General features: G+C 40.7%; 1 protein-coding gene across 1 annotated transcript in view; it reads left to right on the top strand.

Annotated features, from left to right (window-relative positions):
* TENM3 (teneurin transmembrane protein 3) overlaps positions 1 to 15,378 on the top strand; it is a 492,684-nt gene that overhangs the window by 316,904 nt on the left and 160,402 nt on the right. The window contains exon 5 of the mRNA XM_035004286.1: positions 12,121 to 12,359. Coding sequence (XP_034860177.1) covers positions 12,121 to 12,359 — 239 coding nt within the window. The remainder of the gene's footprint in view (positions 1 to 12,120; positions 12,360 to 15,378) is intronic.

Below are 15,378 nucleotides of genomic sequence, written 5' to 3'. Positions count from 1 at the left end.
TAAATAAATAAATAAATAAATAAATAAATAAATAAATAAATAAATAAAACCTAGTCCTCTAAGTACTTTCTACTTTCCTCATCTGGGTGAGTACTCTTCTCGGTTCTCCTGCTCCCACCCTTGAAAGCGTGTTTGAAAATAGTATCGAAGGACTGAGAGAAGAAACTGTCTTTAACTGTAATAATGATGGTTCAGTATGGGTTTTGTGGGGTTTTTTTTCAAATATGCTGGAATTCTGCTCCCTCTGAGCCTTAGTAAGAGGATTTTTTTTCATCCTGTCGCCTGGTAGATCTGGAGCTGTCGGGGTGTGGGGGTGCTTCCACAGTGGCCCGTATACCAAGAACACCACCTTGATTGTCACTCCTGGTCCTCAGCAGCTTCAAAGAAGGAGAAAACTAGAGGAGAAGGCATTTATGCAGGAAATATTTTTATTTCTTTCCGTTCTCCTCAATAGAGCAAATGTGTAAAGAGGTTAAGAGGATATATTTATGTGTGTGCGTGTGTGTGTGTGCGCGCACATGCCTTAAAAATATTTATAACTTTCCAGAAGTCTCTGCTAACAGATAAAGAGAAAGATGAGAAGTAGCTTTTTTCCCCTATAAATTTTAATATAGGTTGTAAACTGAAGCCAAGATTATAGCGGAAAAAAGAATGCATAAAAACGATTCCAGCCAGAAAGGTTAAGGGTAGAGAAATAGCATTTTCTGTATGAAGACAGTAGGAACCTTTTGGGAAGTTGTAAATACCCACAGTGAATTATCAGCTAGACTTCTACATGGCTCACAAATCCCAACTATTAAGTTCGAAGAGAGACTGAAAGAGAACCCCCGAAAGAAGGGACTTGTGGAATAAGATAGTGTTTTGGTGAATGTCTTAGAGACACACGGAAATATAGATAGTGTAGGAAACACAGAAGAACCAAGAGAGAACAGATACTGGTATCTCATTTAGAGATAAAGTCCAATAAACATGCTAGATACTTAAAAGTAGCAATGGGATGAGAAGGCATGAAGGACCTGATTTCTTAACAAACAGATGAATTTGAAAGGGAAGTACAACAAAGGGGAAAGTTGGAAGTAAAAAATTAAGAGTGAGATGATGTAGGGGCGCCTGGGTGGCTCAGCTGTCAAGCATCTGCCTTGGGCTCAGGTCATGTTCCCAGGGTCCTGGGATCGAGCCCCGCATCGGGCTCCCTGCTCAGCGGGGAGCCTGCTTCTCCCTCTCCCACTCCCCCTACTTGTGTTCCCTCTCTCGCTGTATCTCTCACTGTCAAATAAATAAAATCTTAAAAAAAAAAAAAAAGTGATCACAGGGACGCCTGGGTGGCTCAGTTGGTTAAGCATCTGCCTTGGGCTCCCTGCTCTGTGGGGAGCCTGCTTCTCCCTCTCCCATTCCCCCTGCTTGTGTTCCCTCTCTCGCTGTCTCTCTCTGTCGAATAAACGAATAGAATCTTTAAAAAAAAAAAAAAGTGAGATGATGTAGAACAACGAAAAATGTTGAAGCCATTTGATCCTGGGGTCAGATGGATTGAGCCCTCGTATTATAAAAAATCCATTCGTTCTAAGTTGACCGCTTGAGGTGAGCTACCAGCCGTTAACTTTCTAAACAGGAATCTTTTGAACGATTTCCTGATTTGTTATAGAATCTTGATGAGAATCTTGAATGAAACTAAAGCTAAAAAACCAATATGCCGAAACGTTACTGTAGCGGTTCTCAAAGTGTGGTCTCTGGATTGGCAATAAAGCTGCGGGGTTCCCCCAAGACCTTCTGGTTTAACAAGCCCTCCAAGGGACTGTGATGTGAGCTAAAGTTTGAGGACCATGGCTTTAATGTATGGCATGGTCTCTAAGTAGATCTTGTTCATATCAGTGGCCACTAAGTTCGCCAGGCCTTAGCAAAACCTATGATTCCATAATCAGTCTGGTTGAAATGTTTTCTTGTGAAAGATTGGAGATTGCAGAACACCTCGTACAGCCTTCCTCAGCTGCTAGTGTGGGTGGGCTTCTCCCTGAAAATTCACAGCAGCCTCTGCAGTCTCTTCGTTCAGGAATCTCACAGAGCTTCCGAGGGCCAGCGTCCTCAGCTGAAGGAGATTTCTTTCCAAATAGCTAGGTATCAAGACACAGTAAGGAACTGTACTAGACGTCTTTGGATACCTATTGAGAATCGGTTGCTAAAAGGTAAAGAAAAACAAGCAGGAACCCAGCCTTGAATAAGAACAGGTAATTTTCTATATAGGCTTTTGCTTTCTTTAGTTTTCTTGTTTAATAGCTGCCACAAATTTTGTATTTCGCCGCATTAATTTTTTTTTATTTCGCTGTGTTATCTAAAGCACATCACTTGAGTAAACCGCTTTTTCAGTCTTTTAATTAGTTATAAATACAATACTAAATATACATTTAACAGATTATCCAGTTGGCTTTGGAACTTAAAATTCAGGATCTGGTAGGGAAAATTCGGAAGACTGTGATAATGAACTGCAGGTTATTGGTGAGTTTTCAGAGTGTTTGCATAGTAAGTTAGTATCATCGTTCTAACGATGTTGAAACATCGGCTGTCTCAACAATTTAATCAATATATTCTCAATTATAGACTACAAGCCATTAAGTAAGTGGTAATGAGCAGTATGGAAGGAAGATAACGCACAATAATTAAATTTTATATATTTTGACAGTTCTTGCAAAGTATTTTATCTTAAAATGAATTCTAGGCAACCCGCCCATTGTTTTGGCATCGTCAAGTGACTAAAACTATTTTGAACTTGGTAGTTAATTTTAGCCTTCATATATTTCCAGGTAAATTTAATCCATAAGTGTGGGATTCATTTGCTTTAGATCTGAGAATGTCATTTTGGAAGAGTCGTTTGATGTTGAGGAAATCTTGTGAGACTTTTAATAAGCCTCTTAAATCCAGAAAGTTATGTTTTGCCTGCAGGAAAAGGAACCTATACCTTAAAATTCCCTCGGCTGTTTTGGGTTTTTTTTAAGCAGTTAAACGCATTTTATTTTTTTAATGAGGAATTTAAGAACATCTCCACTTTCCATTGGTTACACCAGAGTCCCTGTATTAATAATTACAAAGCAAAATTTCTGTTTATCATTACTATAAGGAAAACTATTCCATGGTTTGTTGTGAGGAAAAATATAATCACATCATTTGTTCTGTTTTGTTTTGTTTTGTTTTATTATTTTAGGTTAATCACCATACATTACATCATTAGTTTTTGATGTCGTGGTCCATGATTCATTGTTTGCGTATAACACCCAGTGCTCCATGCAGAACGTGCCCTCTTTAATACCCATCACCGGGCTAACCCATCCTCCCGCCCCCCTCCCCTCTAGAACCCTCAGTTTGTTGCTCAGAAGTAAGAGCTTTGGATTCTGAAAAGGTTGTGAATGTGACCAAATATAGTCAATCTGTCTTCTCCTTGGCGCACTGTCTTTGAAATGAGAGCACCTAATTTGAAGTAAGCAATCTGTATTCCAGGTAAACGTTTTATTAATTTGCCCAGAAACATAAGGAGAAAGAAGGACATCAAGACATTTTATTTAAGCAGTTCACATTAAGTTTGAAGTAGATTAGTCTCTTTGTTCAACCAAGAATATAAGGAGAGCAAGAAAGCATTCACACCTCCTGGGCCGTAGTGTCTTTCTCCCCATAAGACATAACAGATTATATACAAAAGAAATACTATTCCAGGTATTTGTTTGTCACTAGTAAAGGTTTCAACTTGCCATAGGGACAGCAGTAAACACAGTGACACTCTTTTTAGTCGTTTGCTCTGTTTGCTGATCTCTAAAAAGGTTTTTAACACTGTATAAAATATTGAAGAAAAGAAACCTCTTTTGTATGAAGACAGCCAGTCCTGAAGTTGATCTAATTAAAATTTCATTCGGTGGCTGCACACTTTCTTTTTGACTCTTATTTTCTCTCTTTAATGTCCCATTGAGGAAATGACTCAAACCACTTTGAGTAATGCTGTATGTTTTCCAAGGATGCTTTTCATTTTGGTCCCTGTAATTTGCAACTTATGAAACTGTGCTCTTGATATTAGAGGAATAACATGATTATATTAACCTCCTGAACAAAAGACTAGTATGAAACTGATTGTTTCCTAGCCATTCTTGTAAGCTTATGATTTTATTATAACTTATTTAATTTTGTACTTGATGTCATGATCTTTTCAAATAAGCATTGATATGCTGATTTATAATATAATATAATATCATATACAAAAGGACACTTAAATTCACTTTAAAAATCTGATTACTTTGCCATTAAAAATTTTATGATAGTAAGTTTTGTAGTTTATTATTTTGAAAGGCAAAGCCAATCAAAAGTGAAGTTCCTTATCTAAGGAACAAAGCATACCTGCTAAGAGATCAAGGGAAAAAAGCAAAACAAATGACAAGAAGCAGTTGTAAGTGGCCTGAGATAAGAGTAGGTAGGCATTATGACTGGCTGTATAGAAGTAGTTTAGCATACTGTGCAGATCTAGTATTTAAAACATGAGGTTTCATTTGAGAGTAGAAAATGTGAAATGAAAATGTTACTTTTGCCTCTCCTTTGCCTCTGCGAAATAGGTTCAAAAGAGGACGTTGAAGTGTAAAGAACTCAGATGAACTTCTCAACCCCACAAAAAAGACAGACAGACAGGAAGGGAAGGGATGGGAAGGGAAAAGGGAAGGAAGGAAGGAGGGAGGGAAGGAAGGAGGGAAGGAAGGAAGGAGGGAAGGAAGAAGAGGGAGGGAAGAAAGGAAGGAAGGAAGAAGAGAGGGAAGGGAAGGAAGGCAGGAAGGCAGGCAGCCATAAAGGAAAGAATGCAGGGTTCTCTGGCAGGGTAGATACTGGGCTGGGGGGTAGGGGACTGCACAGGGCAGGCAGGCTAGAAGAGTAATTGCAATTTACCGCTGAGTCCCTCAGAGAGACCTACAGGATAAAGTTACTAGTAACCCAAAGGCCTGAATGGGGGCAGCAGGAAAGATGAGGGGATTCAGTCCTTGTCCCTACTAATTTTAAATTTGTGACATGACCCGTAAAAAGATACATCACAGGATCAGTGGGAAATATAAGCTAGGACAGAAGGCGGAAGCTGAAATGAAAAGGTCGGTCCCGAAGGCCGGCCAACAAAGAAACAGCTCTTTCGGCTTCAGAAGAAAAACGGTAAGTTATTAATTGTGCTTAATCCAGAGTAATTGTTACTGCTGCTGGAGTGGCTACACCGCGCATATGAATAATGCGGTGCGTGCAGTTCGCCAGCTCCTGTCTGCTTGTTGTTGTTGTTAAATAGAATCCCCCCTCAAGCTTCCAAAGCCAGAGCAATGGTTAGTGTTCAGTGACCTTCTGCACCGGCCGTCTTTGGGGCTTTGAAATTGATTTTCCTCCTCTCAGTCTCTGATAGTCTCTCTCCAAGTGTGCCTGTCTAGTTCATCACCAGAGCGGAAACGGTGGCTCGGAGAGCTGAGGGAGTGGAGGTAGGCGTCACGCAGGGCATCATTAGAAACATCAGAACAGAATCAGCCTGCGCCCGTGTGCTCGGTGTTAAAAGAGAAGCAGCTGCTTTATTGCCCAGTACAATGGGGAATATTCTCACAGGATTCGCTTTTCTCGTTCCCAAACACGGGCTGAGAAGTAAAGAATATTCCTCCCTTTCTTCTGCAAGCCTCATGGGGATGCCAGGTCAAAACCGTATGTGTTTGATGGTAATTTTTGCAGAATTTTTTTTATGCGTGAGAAGCGTATTCCCGAGGCTGGATGACCTGGCAGAGAGTCACAGGATCAGGAGAGGCTAGAATGACACAGGGAAGGATGTGCCTGATGGAGAATTCGGTGACAGGATAATTCTCTCGTAAGAAAACTCGTGGGATACTCTTCATATGGCTGAATTTCAGTGCCCACTGGGCTGTTTCTCTGTTTGATCGTGGTGGAGTATATATACACTAAACGTTGTGTTGGACAAAGAAGTTCTGGGCTTAAAGATGTACATTAGTCCCGACATGCTCTTGTCAGCGTTCTACATTTTCTGTGTTGCAATGGAAAAGCCATTTTTGACCTTGGAAAGAAGTCGTCTTATCTGAACCTAAAAATCAGATTTTTACCAAATCTGAAACCACATGTCCCACTCTATACAAAATAGGTTGACAAAGACCTTTTCTGCTCGTCTACTTAGTGTCCAAGAAGTTTTTGCTTGTGTGTTTTAACATACCTGCTTGGAGGCCTAATTTTATCTAAAGGAATCGCCCTCACACGGATGATACCATTTGTCTGTAAACAGTTTCAAAATACATCATTTAAACCATCTTTGCAACTTCTTTCTGTGCTTACATACTAGAAAGCCATGTAAAATTATTGAAGACGAGTGATTTGATTTGATTTGATGATTTGATCTTTTGAGAGAGAGAGTGCAAGTGGGGGGTGGAGGGGCACAGGGAGAGAGGGAGAGAGAGAATCTTAAGCAGGCTCCACACCCAGCACAGAGCCTGATACAGGACGCGATCTCACAACCCTGAGATCATGACCTCTGAGTCAAAATCAACAGTCAGACGCTTAACCGACTGAGCCACCCAGGCGCCCCAAAGACCAGTGATTTTAAGATATAATAGATAGTGTCTCCAGGGCATTACTTTGATACGGATAGTCATTTAGACAGAGGAAAGGGAGGTGTACTTCTGAGTTTTAAAGTCAGTGACCAAAAAAAAAAAAAATACAATTGAATTCTCTCTTCTCGTGCAGCAACAAAATTAAATGTATATATGAAGTTAGAAACTTTCAAAGTATAGAGTTACTCTCCAGCTCCACTAATATTGATGAAGTGTATTTTTGAATATTACATCTTTGTTTTCAGCAGTATCTCAAAGTTGCATTTTGGTTTAAGAAAAAATAATAATTTCATAGCAATTCAAACCTAGCTTGTGAAAGAGTTCTTTGCCAGCGTTACCAAAGCAGAAGGACATCATGTTGGAAACTTTTCAACTTTTGGAATTTGAAACCGAGATGCCTGATTCGAGGTTGGCTCATAGTTTTGCACATGGTAGATGCGTGTTTTCAGGGTCGGGGCTATGATCAGAATCTTTAGGGTTACATAGGTGCAGGCTCAAATTCTATTTCCTATTTGAAATGACTCAAACTGCTTTGAATAAAGCTATGACACATTTTCCAGGGATGGTTTTTATTTGGGTCCCTGTAATTTTCAACTTTAATTTTATGATTAATTTATTGGCTCTAGGTCTTTAGCCAAGGTTCGTTCTTGATTTCTCTGAGACTCACTTTCCCCATCAGCACAGTGCTCACCATTTTATTTGTTTTACATTATTTATTGAGCAACTACTATGTGCCCAGAACTTTCTAAGTTGTGAAAATACAGAGGTGAGTAAGATTTCATGGAGCTCACATCCTAATGGGAAAAGACCAACGATAGATTAGTGCTATGGATATATCATTCTTATTCATCACCTCAGTATGAAAAATAAACAGTTTTTTAAGTGTATTTCTATCTAAATGTTATTTCAAGCTCTCATGCCTAGAAACTTTACGCAGATGACTTTGGTCTCTCCCCATCTCTCCCCTGCCATTTCACGCGATGCTATGGGCATAGCAACAAGCTCCTCATCTTTGAGTCTTCTCCACCAAAACACTGAGTTTTCTTTTTCTTTTTCTTTTTTTTAAGATTTTATTTATTTATTTGAGAGAGAGAGCACAACCAGGGGAAGTGGCAGGCAGAGGGAGAGGGAGAAGCAGGCTTCCCAACGAGCAGGGAGCCCAGTGTGGGACTGGATCCCAGGACCCTGGGATCATGACCTGAGTCGAAGGCAGACGCTTAACTGACTGGGCCACCCAGGCGCCCCCAAAACACTTGAGTTTTCACGCTGTCTCTTCCTCCACTGTTGATGGCCACGTTACTGCTGAGACAGCCTTCATGCCTACCTGCGTGGCCTCTTCAGGCCCAGCGGGCACTCTGCTATATCCAAGCTACTCTCGAAGCCATAGAAGTAATTCTGCTTCTTACAAATGATGCTGAGGCCCAGAAATCTCAAGGAGGCTCTCTCTGACTGAAACACCTACATGCTCCACGCATCCGTTTGCTCTTTGGGATCCTGATGCCCCCTCAGGCCTCTGTCTGAGATTTAAGATGCAGGTTTCTATTTCTGTCAGGTTCTGCTGACACACTCTGTCGTCTCTACTTCTCCAACACCGGGGAAGCCCAGAGCAGGGCCTGTGTCTCTGAGACACGGTGAATCTTCTGCCCTCATCGAACCTCTCCCCATTTCCCTCCTAGATAATAAAATGAGAAATTTTTTCTAATCTAAGGCAAACCTTTAAACTCTTAAATTCTGTATCTTTCACACATTTTGGTTATATCCCAAATCCTCTCTATGTCTTCTTTTCCCCAGAGGTTCTAAGGCAAGGAAATGGAATCTGCCTTTGGCCATGGGCCACCATACTGGTTGCTATTCAAATGTGTCTTGTTTCTGTCCATAGTTTCATCAGGTAGCGCTCTCTGCTATTTCTGTACCCTCACACGTGGCATAGGAGTAGTAGAGAAAGCCTCATACCTCCCTGGAGTCATGCAAGCTCCCCAAGATGCTGCCTATGAAGCGGAGGGCAGGTGTCTCTCCCTGGGCCCTGTGGAAGCCTCTGTTTTATTAGCTCGCCTCCTGCAGATTTCCTCCTCATCTGGAGGGAAACCCCCTTTCGTCTCACCCCGTATTTCTCCCAAACATTATGGCTGTTCCCCAGTAGACAGGGCTGTAGGAAACCAGCTAGAGACCCAGACTATTTCTGCTTCTCATTTTGTCTCCTCTCTCCTGGGGGCAGCGTGGTGAAGCGTCACTGGACTTGAGAGAAGTGAAGTAGAGCAAAGACAGCTGAGGGGGTGGGCAATTTCAGGAGGAATAACACACTTTAAAGAGTATTGTACAATTTTAACCCCCCACGCAAGTCGATGAACAAGAACTGATTGTAAGAAGCGCTTTGAAGAAAGAAAGTGTGATGGTGTGGGTGGGATGGAGAGTGACCAAGTCAGTGTCACCTTCTCCAAGAGCTCTGCATATGCATCCTTCAGACTGCCTTGTTAAATCCTTTCCAGCGGCATCCAGGAAATAGTCTGTTCCTCTGGGCTGCTGAACATCTTGCTCACTCTTCATGTATAATCCTAAAAAAAGGTAAGAATTCAGATCGGAGGACCAACTACCACTCACAGGTCAAATCCAGCCTGTTACTTGTTTTTGTAGTGATCGTGAGCTAGGATTGGTTTTTATATCTTTAAAATGAAAAAAAATAAAAATGAAAAATGACTTGGGAAAATTCTATGAAATTAAAATTTCAGTGTCCATAAATCAAGTTTTCTTTGAATACAGCCACACACAATCATTTATGTATTATCTGTGGCTGGTGTCATGAGCGGGCATGGCCAGAAAAAGCTAAAATGTTTACTGTTTGGTCCTTTACAAAAAGAGGTTGCTTGCAGCTCATCTGAATGATCAGGTTCCCGCTTGGTCTGGTACAACCCATCTTCTCATCCAGAGTCCCTGCCCGCGTGTAGAACTGCCAATATCAAGTTTGTAAACCTAGGAATTCATTTTGCAAACATCGGTTTTAGAGGCTGTTAACATTTTGAATTGGCATTTAAAGTCCTCAAATGGTCCTTTTTGGTCTTTTGGAATACAGGTTCTAATATGTGACTTTGGGAAGACAAATAGCTACTGTTTGTTGAGCCCTTACCTTGTGCTAGACATTAATAGATACACGGCATGTGTGTCACTTCCATTTAATCCTCATAAAATATCTACACAGTAGTTACTACTCGTATTCCCATTTTACAGATGATAAAACCAAGACGCAGAAGATTTGAGTCATTCACCAAGCATCATCCAGCTCATTATAGGTGAAGTCTGGATTTGAACCCAGATAGTCTGGTTCCAGAGCCCACATTCTTAATAACCGTGCTGAATAGGGATATGGAAGGAGATTCAAAAAATGCTGTTTCTAATATAACATTTAATTCAGACTATAAACTTTAAACTTTGCCTTATAAAATACTTCCATGGGGGAAAATGGATTCACAGAACAGTTACTAGTATAAGTTATCGAAGTAGCAATTGATCATTTGCATCTGTTCTAATTTTGTGGTTGACACAGCATTCTTTTAAGATTTTTTTTTTAATTTATTTATTATTTGACACAGAGAGAGAGAGAGAGAGCACAAGCAGGGGGAGCGGCAGGCAGAGGGAGAAGCAGGCTCCCCACTGAGCAGGGATCCTGATGGGGGCTCAATCTCAGGATCCAGAGATCATGACCTGAGCCAAAGGCAGACGCTTAACCGACTGAGCCACCCAGGCATCCCTGACAAAACATTTTTAGGTACATTAACTGGTTTACAACCCTGTGAGATAAGCAACTCATTAGCTCCATTTTACAGATGAAAACCAACAAAACTGAGGCTTCGTAGGATCATGTATCTAAGAAATGATCGACCAGGAACTTAAACTCAGATCTGATTTCTACTCCAGAATTCTTTGCATTATGCCTGTGTTAGGCAAACTTACATGACATTTGCCCAATTTCTACTCCAGCTACACAGTTAATCACTTAGTAGCTTTCTTGAAATGGATTCTTTGGGACTTAAGTACCTGATTAGCCCTCACAATAATATACATAAGCAGTAATGTACATAAAATCATGAGTTTGAGTCCTCTTTTATTTATCCAACACTTCTGTTGTGCTTACTATATTCCAAACACTTTACAGTAAATATTAACTCCTTTGAGCCTCATAGCAACTCCTGAAGGGTAGAGGCTATTACTGTCCCCATTTTACAGATTAAGAAACCAAAACACAAAGAGATGAAGTAACTTGCCCAAGGGCATATACCTGCTAAGCTGTGAATCAGGATTTGAACATCATAGTCTAGCTTCCAAGTTCTGTCCTTTGAACCCCTTAAGTTATTTGATATATTCAGTTTATTTTCTAATACATTAAAATAAGTACATCAGTAGTAAAATTTAAAATATTCAGCTGTGTACCATCTGTAGTCATCTTTCATAAAAACTGTATTGTACCATAGTGGAATGTGCTAGAATACCCACAACCTCCTGAATATGTAAGAGAGAACACAGTCTCTTAACTTCACTGGACATGTTATTAGGGAAAATAATAATACATGTTAGAACACAAAGTGAATACACAATAACTTACTGGTACAATATGAAATATAAACCATGAAAAACATGGTGCTTCTTTAATTGGGGGACTTTTATTGTTAATAGGAATTTTAAAATAGCTGTCTTTCCTGAAGAATTTCTTATACAGCACTCTTGTCCTGTGAGCATTTAATTTTTGCTTACACATTTTCAAAATAAGAGAATGTACAACTTCTAGAGGCAGCTTCCTCCACAGCCACCCAGCTCAGTTGTTAAGAGACTGTTTCTGTATTTGATCTAAAACCTGTTTCACTGACCCCTTCATTTATTTAGGTTGGTTTTAAAAGTGTTCTGTGATTCCTTCCTCTTTCTCCCCCTTCCCCGGTTATGTTTGACATAAGCTAAAAATAAAATTAGTTTGCATCCCTCGAGACCTGACCAGCTGCCTGTGGCCAAGCTTGATAGTGCTTGTTAGTGGGAGAGCAAGCTGGGGTTAGAATGTTTCCGTGGACTTCCAGAAATTGAATGAGTCTGCAGAACATCAACGTGATCAGGCATACTTCTGTTTATATGAGTACATAGTCTCACATAGTGGTAAATACACATGTAGCTATAAAGTAATGTGATTTGTCTTAAGTGGAATGTGACTATGTTCTTAATGCAGTTCATACGAGGAAGTTCCAGAACGGTTTTGTGCTGGAAATGGTATGATTAGAATAACTTCCTAGCATCTCAAGATATCTACTTGAAAGGACGGTAATAATCAGTGTTCCTCAATACTTCTATATACATTACAAGTCAATTTCTGTCATCAGAGTCACCATTATGAGTTGGTTAAGATATTTCCTTAATTTCTATTTTTTTTAATTACATGAGGTAACTAGACGGAGACAGAAGACAGGGAAGAGCTAATGTGTAGGTGTGTCTGTGTCCCACTCGTTAGCATATTTGCATCTTCTCATTATATTCTCCTGTTCCGCAGGCATTTCCTATTCAAAACAGGAACAGGGACAACGCCACTGTTCAGCACTGCAACCCCAGGATACACAATGGCATCTGGCTCTGTTTATTCGCCGCCTACTCGGCCACTGCCTAGAAACACCCTATCAAGAAGTGCTTTTAAATTCAAGAAGTCTTCAAAGTATTGTAGCTGGAAATGTACAGCCCTCTGCGCTGTAGGGGTCTCCGTGCTCCTGGCAGTACTCCTATCTTATTTCATAGGTAAGAACACAGTTTAACAGTTACTTTGTCTGTATGTCGGGATGTTATATTGTTGCTTGTTGGTTTTATCCATTTATGTGGCCAAGAAGTATATTACCAGGTTTATTTTCTGGAGGAGGGATTAGCTAATACCGTATCAATCCGCAGAGCGTCTTCAGTAATCTTCGGGCAAATTTGGATAAATAGAAAAGCTGTATTTGCACAAAAAATGAGGTCTTTTCTTGGCCACAGACTAGAGTGTGGACTTGTGTTTGGCGTATCCCTCTTGGAACATGGGTAGGTCTGTGACATCTCATGTACGCACAGTCATTCGTGCACCTGCAGGAAGGGACACGGCGCAGGGGATGACATCTCCTGTACACACAGTCATTCGTGCACTTGCAGGAAGGGACACGGCGCAGGAGTCCCCTTCGATGCGTATTCAATGGGGAGCTCTCCACCACTGTGCCGCGTTGCACACCTTCCAGCGAACTCAGCCATCTAAGTGTAAAACTCATCACTCAGCACCGTCGTCTTGCACTCAGAGCAGCTTGCACTCACATCATCATCCTCTTGCACTCAGCACTCTCCAGAGAACGGTGCATCCATAAAACAATGAGTGGCTCACATACTCATTCATAGATGTGGACTTTTCATCTTTTCTGATGTCGTAGTGATCATGGTCTTCATTCCATAGTAACCCCCCATAGTTGTAAATAGTGCTTTTCTTTAACTGTTTAATAACATGTATGAGCATCTGGACTATTGGAAATGGCTTTTGTAAATGCCAGAAATGACCACATCAGATTCTGATCTGTTTGTGAGTGTGGAAAAGGCATTCCACATCGAAATGCTAATGGGGTCCACCGAGATTCATCACCAGCGATATGGTTTACCCAACAAGAGCCATAGCCAGTGATGTGTCCTCAAGTTTAAAACGCGATTTGTGATGCCCGTGAAATTCTAGAACCGAATACAAGTATTACGGAGCCGTATATAGAACAGTATGATGCTTTTGCCGTGAACCTGTTTCTGTCATTCGCTACCATACTCCTTATAAATGATGTATTTGGGGAAGTGAAATAACCATTTTGAATCACAACATTTAAGAGCAATACAGAATTGTAAAGCATAAGGGAATTTTAGAGATAATTGAGTCAGGGATGGCAACTCTGGGGCGTGTTGTATACTGTAACTTCCAGTTCTTTGGCCATGGCAGATATCACTAATGAATCAGGGCACTCCTTCCCACTGAATCTGGAGACAGCCTCATTATCCCCATCACTGCGCTTCATACACCATCTCACAGAGCCACTGTCCGTCAGAGACGAGACCTTCTTGCCATTTTTCAATCTGAGTTAACTCCCTCCTCGTAAAAATGCTCCAGCCAGGTACCACCAGGGTTGTTGTCGCTTGGCCAAGATCCCACACTCATGAACCAGCACTACGCTCTTTCATAACTCAAGGTAGATGAGGAATATCACAACAAAAAATCGGTATCCAGAGACAGAGTTCTAGTATTCAGCTAGAAAATACCTAGCCATTAAGAGAATCTCTTCTAGTTAGTTGTATAAATTACCTGTATCTGTCAGTGGTGTGGTGTTAAAGAATTTTAAAAGGTTCTGAAGTGCACCAGGCATAAATGGGATGTAATAAAATAAGCACACATATTTGTTGGGGATATTTTTTACCATGGTACATGCCAGACAGATCGAGAACTGTGTGGGGCTGGAAGTCAGGGTCTGTGTTTTTGCTCGGTTGTTAGGCGTCCTTTCTGGTCACCCTACCAGATGTGCAATATTTGGAATATCAGTTCTGATACCATGTAGTTTTATTTACAGTGGGTACTAGCAGAAAAAATGGCATTTTTTAAAGAAGATTTTATTTATTTATCTGACAGAAAGAGAGAGAGACAGCAAGAGAGGGAACACAAATGGGAGAGTGGGAGAGGGAGAAACAGGCTTCTTGCCGAGCAGGGAGCCCGATGCAGGGCTCGATCCCAGGACCCTGGGATCATGACCTGAGCCGAAGGCAGACACTTAACGACTGAACCACCCAGACGCCCCGGAAAAATAACATTTTAATATGAGATTAGCTCCCTGTTATTTGTGAGACTTGTCCTCCTTTCAAGGGCCCCTTAGTGAATATAATTAAGTATCAGACTTCTAAGTAAAAACTCAGAATGTTCCTTTTCTTCAAGCTGCCTGTTTTCCTGTTTCGTAATTAGCACATTATACTTTATTCCACTGTCATCAACTTGTCCCTCTGATTTTATCTCGCCCCACATGGAAATACACAAATTATATAGTTAATGTACTCAGTTCAACAGGTATTTGTCAAACATTTGTTATGATCTGGTTCTTGTGCTAGAACTTAAGGTGATGCGATCCAACTGTTCTCTGGCAAAAATTACTTTTATCATCAAAGAATTATCTCAGATTTCCATTGCTTTAATTAAGTCCAAATATACTTACCATTTTTACTGGTCTTCCTGTACTTAAATGACTAACACACTAATGCAATGATTTTTTCGTTGTAGTTAAAATCAGGTAAAGGATTTGTTCATCAGTTAACACGATACATTTTTTCAGGCCGAAGAGACTGCCTCTACCCTTGAAAACAAGAACAGGGCACTTCTCATCAGAGAAGGTTGTCCTTTTCTATTGAATGTGGTGTACAGCAGAGATAGAGACAAGGGACCCTTGCCTGTCCAGCTTAGATCAGTCTGATAAACCCCAGAATCAATGGGGAGACCGATTTCCTCATCAGATTGACTTCACAACATTTAACGAAAGGGCAGCCATCCTTACACTTTTTTTCCCCATTCCCTTAGAGGTCCCTTTTCTCATATTGACTGTCAATATAAAGCCAAAGCCTTAAGAAAGAAAGAAAATAAAAAGCTTGAGGAATAACTTCTGTTCTTTGTCACCTTCCAGGAAGGTCGTGAGAAGTTAGGAGAATGTAATATTAGCATTTCTCTTCTCTAAGATAAAGTTATCTCAGCAGAGTAAAGGTGAATAACTTCTGAAAGGGAGAGAGT

The sequence above is a fragment of the Mirounga leonina genome, unplaced genomic scaffold (assembly GCF_011800145.1).
Source record: "Mirounga leonina isolate KUSES-001 unplaced genomic scaffold, KU_Mleo_1.0 Mir_128, whole genome shotgun sequence".
NCBI lineage: Eukaryota > Metazoa > Chordata > Mammalia > Carnivora > Phocidae > Mirounga > Mirounga leonina.
Note: the sequence above shows the minus strand (reverse complement) of the source record. Positions and strands in the feature narration are given on the sequence as shown.